At 47.9% G+C, this 7,504-nt stretch overlaps 1 protein-coding gene across 1 annotated transcript in view; it reads right to left on the reverse strand.

Moving 5' to 3' along the window:
* The window catches only part of Zbtb40 (zinc finger and BTB domain containing 40), a 66,024-nt gene extending 60,447 nt beyond the window's left edge, over window positions 1-5,577 (reverse strand). The window contains exon 1 of the mRNA XM_047545952.1: window positions 5,408-5,577. Coding sequence (XP_047401908.1) covers window positions 5,408-5,502 — 95 coding nt within the window. The 5' untranslated portion in view covers window positions 5,503-5,577. The remainder of the gene's footprint in view (window positions 1-5,407) is intronic.
* Window positions 5,578-7,504: the final 1,927 nt, after the last annotated feature.

The following is a 7,504-nucleotide window of genomic DNA, read 5'->3' on the forward strand; positions in this document are numbered from 1 at the left end:
TGTTTAAATGTAAGCAACTAATTGTTGAATGCTATACGGGTCAAACTCTGGCCTACAGTTTTCTATTGAGGTCCCAGGAGATAAAGACATGTCAAAAGATAAAGATTTCCCTTCTTTTAATTTCCATTTGGGTAATAATAAAATCAGAAATTAGGGCTGGGGGTACCGCTCAGTGGTACAGTGAGTGCTTACCATGTATAAGGCCCTGGGTTCCATCCCCAGCACCAAAAAACAAACAAAAAAACCAATCCAGAAATTACATCTGTGAATTGACTTTTTCAGAGATTCTAGTATTAAGTTCTGAGACAAGACTGGTCTCAAAATAGAAGCTCTTTCCTTTCACACATGCAGAGAGGACTCTCCTGGTCAAACCAGGAAACAGGCTTTCTGACTCCTCCTTCCTTCCATCTGTCCCTCCTCTTTTCCTTTTAATCCGGCTTTGCTAAATCTGAGGACTGACTCCATAGCCAAGAAGCTGGTGTCTGGAAACAAAGCGTCAGGCTTCTACCGCCCCTTTCTCTTGCCACCACAAGAAACGATATGCAAGTAATTGGATTTTACCATTCCTCAATGTACAGATATTCAAAACAACATGTTGCACATGTCAAAAATCACACAATGCAGTTTAAAATTCAAAATATAAAAATGAAAGAAATTAGGGCAGGGACACAGCTTAATGGTGTGTGCTTAGCATGCACAAGGGCCCGGGTTTGACCTCTAGCACCAGAAATAAACCAATTTTAAGAAGAAACAAATGAGATCTGCTAGCAAGGTTGCCGAGATAGTACACCCACATCTCACCAGGCTCACGTAAGGTAAGGACAGTCATCTGTAAAGAATCACCGAAGCATGTCACTGGGTAGATATCTGTATTAAACATTCAATTATGCTTGACCCTTTAGATGGGAAACAAAGCCTGAAAAGATACTTTCAATAAAGGTTTAATTCATACATTTTAGTGTATCATTTCAAAGACAAATTAAAGTACTGAATACAAAAAAAGATACTTTCAAAATTCTGAAATCAAGGTAGAGAGTAGTGGAGGATCATAGTAGTGGAAGGTTTCATGACTTCAGTCTGGTGGTGTTACCTGGGATCTTTCATAATGGTTCTGCACCTTTTGAGGGGAACAGGGTCCCTCTAAGATCTGACTGAAATAATGGGCTCTCTTCCCAAAAGAATGACATTCACATAAATTTACAGGCATCGTTCAAAGGATCTGTGGGTCCCCTGGAATCCAGCCATGTACCCCAAATTAACAATCCCTGATTTATGTGAATCAGCTATAGTACATTTCCTTTATATAAAGAAATGAAATATCTGGCATTATGATTGTGAAGATTTGGAAGGAAGTAACAATAAGGAAATATAAGGAAAGCCAGCTCTTTCCTTGCCCTTCTCTTGAGGACCACCAGTCTTGAAATTACACGCTCTCTGCAAGTGAAATACTGAACCCTCTGTGTGACTTTAAAAAAGTGACAATCTCATCTCTGAATTTAAATGCCCTGAGCATTTAATTCTTTCTTCTGTGTGATTAGTACCTTGCTTCTGCACATTATCAAGACGACGGCTTCAGAAGGCAGCTATTGGAGATCCAGAAGCCCACATGTCCCAATTCAATTTCCTTGTGAAAATCAAAGAGCTCACTCTCTGGAGGAGTTGAAGGAGGCTGCGAGGTCACTGCCTTCCCCCAGGGTGCTGGTTCAGGCAGCACTCCGGAAGGGTAATGTAAATACTCAGTATGAGGCAACAGGGCAGACCAATTTGTTTTTCAATCTATTTTATTTCAGTTCAAAACATCATTGCAGACAGAGAGTCCAAGAAAACAAGCCACGCTTTGGTTACACTCAGTCTTCCTCAATCTCCAAAAGCAGCTGAGTATTGCCAAAATGCGGCTTGTTTTACTGGGCTGCTGTCTGCACTGATGCTTTGAACTGAAATAAAATAGATTGAAAAACAAATTGGTCTGCCCTGGCTCTTCCTGCAGCTTCATATTATCCTTCAGAGCCGGCGTTCCCACCCACTCTTCACTGGAACCCAACAGACTCAAATCACAGAGTGAAACTGCCACACTCAGATGTGAAGGGCCCACCCAAACCTGAAACAGCAATTTAACTCAGGGCTTATTGCTTAACATTGCATTAACATGCCACTCTCCGTCCAGCCAGGTCCCTGGTCCATTTGCTGGGTGGGGGCGTGTCTCCGGGTGACATGTGCAGTATGGTTACTGGACACCATTTACTGCAAACTTGACACTGCTGTTCTCACACAGCTCCCTTATTATTGCCTCTAAGGTCTTTGGTTGATGAGCTCAAACGTCCTATTTTCACTTATTCAAAAAGCCTGCCACTCGTTTTTTAGTGCTTTTATTAGTTGTTGATGAACCCTTAATTTACTTATTTGTATGCAGTGCTGAGAATCGAACCCAGGGCCTCACACATGCTAGGCAAGTGCTCTACCATTGAGCCACAACCCCAGCCAGTAGCCTGCTGCTTTTTTTGAAGCATTCAATTCTCTGCCTTAAGTATACAACATTATTTTAGAGGAAATTCACAATTATTTGCAAACAAATTTTGAAGTTGACACCAATTAGAAGAAGCCCAATACTTTTTTAAAGGCCTTAAGAAAATGCAGATGTTAGGGCTGAGGGTGTTATTCAGTGGTAGAGTGTGCACTTAGCATGCCACAGGCCCTGGGTAAAATCCCCAGCACCTGAAAAGAAAAAGAAAATGCGGATACCTTTGATGGAGGAACACAAATGGTTTCCAGCTTAAAATACTAAAATCCTGAAAAAATGTGTAATTTGGTTTAAAAAATTAAATCGTACTTGAAAAATTTGTTTCTAAACACAAAGAAAAATAAGATCTGTTCCCCTCCCGCTAAATATGGGAAAACACCCACCCATCACCCCCAATTTTGTCTGTAACATTTTTCTGGATTTTTGTTATTATCTAGTACTTCAAATTAAGTTTCCATTGGAGGTCAAATGTGGTTCGTTTTCTCTAACTGAAATTCGGGAATATGTTTAATAATAAAAAGGAAACACCAAACTTATTAATATGTCTTCTCTTATTTAATGAGCACATCTGCACTGCAGACAACTAATCTGCAACTTCCAAGGGAAGCTGCTCTACCAGGGGAGAAGCTGGGCTGGGACCAGGGACAGCCCAGTGAATCAACACACATTACTCGATTTCAGTTCTCTGTCACCCCAAGTTCCTATCTACCTTCTGGTCTTGGAGCCTGTTGAAAAGTTCCTCTGCCTGGCTCCTCTCCCTTTTCACTTCGTGCTGGGCTGGTTTGAACTCCCTTTCTGAAGAGGGGTCTTCCCTGGCCTGGGGTGTGGCTCAGAGACAGAGTGTCTAGCACTTATAGAGGCCCCAATGTCAATCTCCAGCATTACAAAAAAGGAGTCTTCCCTGACCACTCAAGGGAAGCTGGGTCTTTTAGGTGAGTACCTCCCACTGCTTTGGTGTCCTTAGAGCAGCTGCTACAATTTTGAATAACTTATTTGTGTACTGTCCTGACACTAGGTTTCAGTATCTGGAACAGAATCCCAGGACCCTCCTGTTCGCCCAGTAATCACAGGGCCTACCACAGTGGTGCCTGGTATGCAGCAAGTACTCAAGTATTTGCTCAATGAATGACCTGAATTTGTTTATTTAATATCTACTTGGAAACACCAGGTTGTGGGCCCCAATTAGCAACTGATACTGAGGGTATAAAAGATGACATGCAGTCCCTGCCTTTGAGGACCTCCCAAGTCCACAGATGGAACAATATAGGGTGATGTGGGTATGATCCTATTAGCTTCGGCTTCCAGCTTCCTTACACATAAGTTGTGTAATCTTGGAAATGTCTGTGAGCCTGTTTTCTCATCTGTGAAACGGGAATACTACCTGTGTCACTGTGTTGGTGTGAGGATTAAGAGACAGTTCATGTAAATAAAGCACTCAGCACCAGTACCTGGCACAAAGTCATCACTGAATAAACATTAACTTCGAATTGTTAGGCTATGAGTTTGAAATTATCTCTGTATACAGGTACACCATCTGTCCAAGTCCCCTGAAGAGTTTAAATTCCTCGGAAGAGCAGAGATCTTGTATTTTCAGGGATTCGAATAGTCCCTGGCACAAAGTAGGTGCTCGTGGAATACTGACCAGCTAATGTATGCATTCAGGCAAGCAGGGTGTTCCAAACCAGTTGAATCGATGATGAAAAGCTAGGTTTGGGAACTACCACCAGAGAAGGTGTCTATATTGTCATTTAAACCAAGTGTAGACGTATATCACTTTGAGATTGTTTAAATCTCTATAATTCACACCAAACTTTGGATACAATTTCAGGGAAGAATCACACTCCCAGATGGAGAAAACTTGAGAGAATGAAGTCTGAAACAATTTGACCTTGGCCACGAGGCAGGGGGTTCCCAGGGATGGGATCCATTTACCAGCCCTACAACCTAGTACACCTTTAAATAGCTTAATCTCTCCTGCTTCTTCCTTTTTTGCAATATGGAAACATGAAGCACAACAAAGTCAGTATAAAAATAAAGCACCTGGCTAACTGGAGGCATTGGGTGGAGATGCTATTTTTGCTCTATGAAGTAGGAAAAACAATTCCCACTTTGCATAATCAATACGACCAGAAGGGGTCTTGGAAACCCGAGCGTGTGTCAACCGCGGGGCTCTAGGTGCGTGGCCCAGTTGTAAGCCAAGTTGCCCGTTTCGTGAGAAGGACTTGAGGAATCCCTAACGGACAACTCTGACCCAATCCGCTTGCCTCTAGGACAGGAGTCGGCACTCAGAGGGGCAGAGAGAAACTGGCCGCGTGGACCTTGCCATCCAAGCCATGCAGGGGCCGCGCACGAGGCCCCCCTCACCTCTGCCCTCGCAGCAGGGCAGCAGCCACAGGCAGACGTGAACAGCGAGCGCGGCTGCCTTCCGGTCAGACTTGGCCCACGGACGCTCAAGTTTGACTTCGCGTAACTGCCATCCTTTATCCCCCCGAAACACTCGAAAACTTAAAAATCACCCCAGCTCCGGGGTAACACACTGGAAGGACGAGAGAGGGCGACGGGTTTGGCCCCGGGCCTGGGGGAGGCAGCGAGGCTGCGGACTCCAGGGCTCTAGAGGCGGGCTCGGGCCAGGCAGGGGAGCAGGCCCAGCTCCCTGGCCCGGCGCCCCGACCCGCTCTCCGCTGCAGGCTGCGACGGGGCCAGCGCCCCGCGGTGGGCCGCCCCTCGGGGCCGCGTCCCGAGGCGCCGTGAGGCGGCCGCGACCGAGGACAGCCCTGCGGAGCTGGCCACGCGGAAGGGTCCCTGGGCGCCCCTCACAGAAGGCGCCTCTCCGGCCTCCGCTGCAAAAAGGGTCTCCACGCTGCGTCCCAGCCCCGTTTCTATGGTTACCTGTTCAGCACCGATTCAAACTGCCGTTCTTTATTGACAGCGCCATAGAGGACACGAACACTCCTGCCCGAAGGGAACAATAAAGCTTTCGCCATTCAACAGCGCCGGAGACGCCAGAAGGCGGCCATCTTGAGGCCGGCGCGGAAGGGTAGAAGCCAGGAGGGGCGGTGCGGCCTTCCCCGCGCGCCAGTCACGTGCCGGGGGCGGGTCTCGCGAGAGGCGGGGCCCGCGTCACGCGCTCGCTCTCCACCAATGCGGGGCCCGGAGACCCGCCTCTGCTTCTGTTCAGTCCCTGGCCGCTCCCTCCTCTCGCCACACCTCCCTGCGGAAGTTCTGCCGGAGTTTCGCCGCTCCTTGCTGGAGCAGTTCTGGGGTCAGGAGCTTGTTCCAAAGAATGACCCCGAAGTAGACACAAAAGGTTTCTTTCCTTTTCCAAAACGACACGTCCACATGCAAGGCCCAGCGGCGACCTGAGCCGCGTCCCCAGGCGCGCTCTCATTGGTGGAGAGGCTTAGCGGCGCTCGGACGCGATAGGCTAGCCGGCCAAGGGTCCGCCAATCGCGGCGTCTGGGAGGCGTCTCGGTCCGCCTCTCCCTCCCGAGCTCAGGGTTGAGGCGCCGGGGGAGTGTTCGCAGCCTCGCTCCTCTGCCCCGTGCCCCTCTCGCCTGCTTGCCCACCCGCACGTGCCCCATTGAGGCGCCCCCTGCCCCGCACAGTCGGTTAAGCCAGCTTCAGACGTTAGGGACAGGTCGAGCCCCACGGGCGCTGGCGGCCGAACGCTGTCACTGCGCAGGCCGTGGACTTCTGTGCAGTCAGACGTCCACACCCCTCCGTCTCCCTCTGGCTACAGCTGTCACATCCAGTGTCACCCTCGGACGTTGTGGGCGCTGTCACTGTCAGGCTGACTGTCACTTCATCACCGACTTTGATCACCAGTTCAGTCTACTGGACAGAGCCGTCACTGGGAGTGTTGTGTCACCCGGTCCATCCTAGTTACTGTCATTGCCCGATACGCAGCTGCTGCCAATGACCGTAAACTTCAGCCGGCTCTGTTCGGCACAGCACTCTGCGTGCCCAGCTGTTACCCTTCGGTTGTTTGCACTGTCGTTGTCACTCAGCTTCTTTCATTGCCTCATAAGTCACGCCAGTTTTGAACAGGCCCCTACTGGTACACGGTCGTCCTTGTTACTGCCCAGTCACTGTCATTATTACACTCGCACATCACTGTCACATTCGGGGTCAAGTTTACTGTAGATGACACTCAGCCACTCTTACAGTCACCGGAGCTGTGCCTCCTGCTGTGGCGTCTTCTAATCCCGCACTTCACCAACCCCTCCTTCTCCTTCAGTTGAAAGTCCCCAATGTAGAGCTGCCAGATTTCACAAACCAACCCCGAGAATAGCGCTTGGCACATAGTAGGTGCTCCAGGTGTGTTTTTTGAAATAATGGTTTTCCTAAAACAATATTGCCAACGTGCTGTATGTAAATATGAATGGCTTGAGGCTCAAGAGTCTCAAACAATAGGAATAAGTTTTAAACTCCTGAATTTTACAGGGTTCTGCATCCTATAGGGATTAAAAGAAGAAAGCACAAGAAAAGTGGCCACCATGCGTACAGAATTCCTGGAACCGGGGTTACAAAGAACAGGATGCCCCCCCCCAATTCTGGGATGAACCCCAGGAACTTGAGCATGCTACATAGGGCTCTACCACTGATCTATATCCCCAACCCCAAGAATAGGGTTCTTAAAGGGTTTTCTTTTTTATTTTAAAAGAATGTATGTTTATTGTAGAACATTTAGAAAACGTGGGAGGTGGTCTTTCCTTCAGAGGAATGGTTTTAGATGTGACAGTGCTGTCAACCAGCACAGCCCACACGCTCACAGTCGAAGTCAGTGGCTGCAATTTCCCCATGACCTTTTACTTTGGCATCCCAGGCTGAGCAGCCCTTTCTGAAGATCCTAAGGCTACAATACTCATCAGTCAGAATCTTTTTGAACACAAACACAACACCACAAATGGAAAATTCCACACCCAATTGCCTGTGACAGGTCACAGTCAAAATGCAGTCTCACTAAAAATATTGTATAAAACTACC

Source organism: Sciurus carolinensis, chromosome 1 (genome assembly GCF_902686445.1).
Source record: "Sciurus carolinensis chromosome 1, mSciCar1.2, whole genome shotgun sequence".
Lineage (NCBI taxonomy): Eukaryota > Metazoa > Chordata > Mammalia > Rodentia > Sciuridae > Sciurus > Sciurus carolinensis.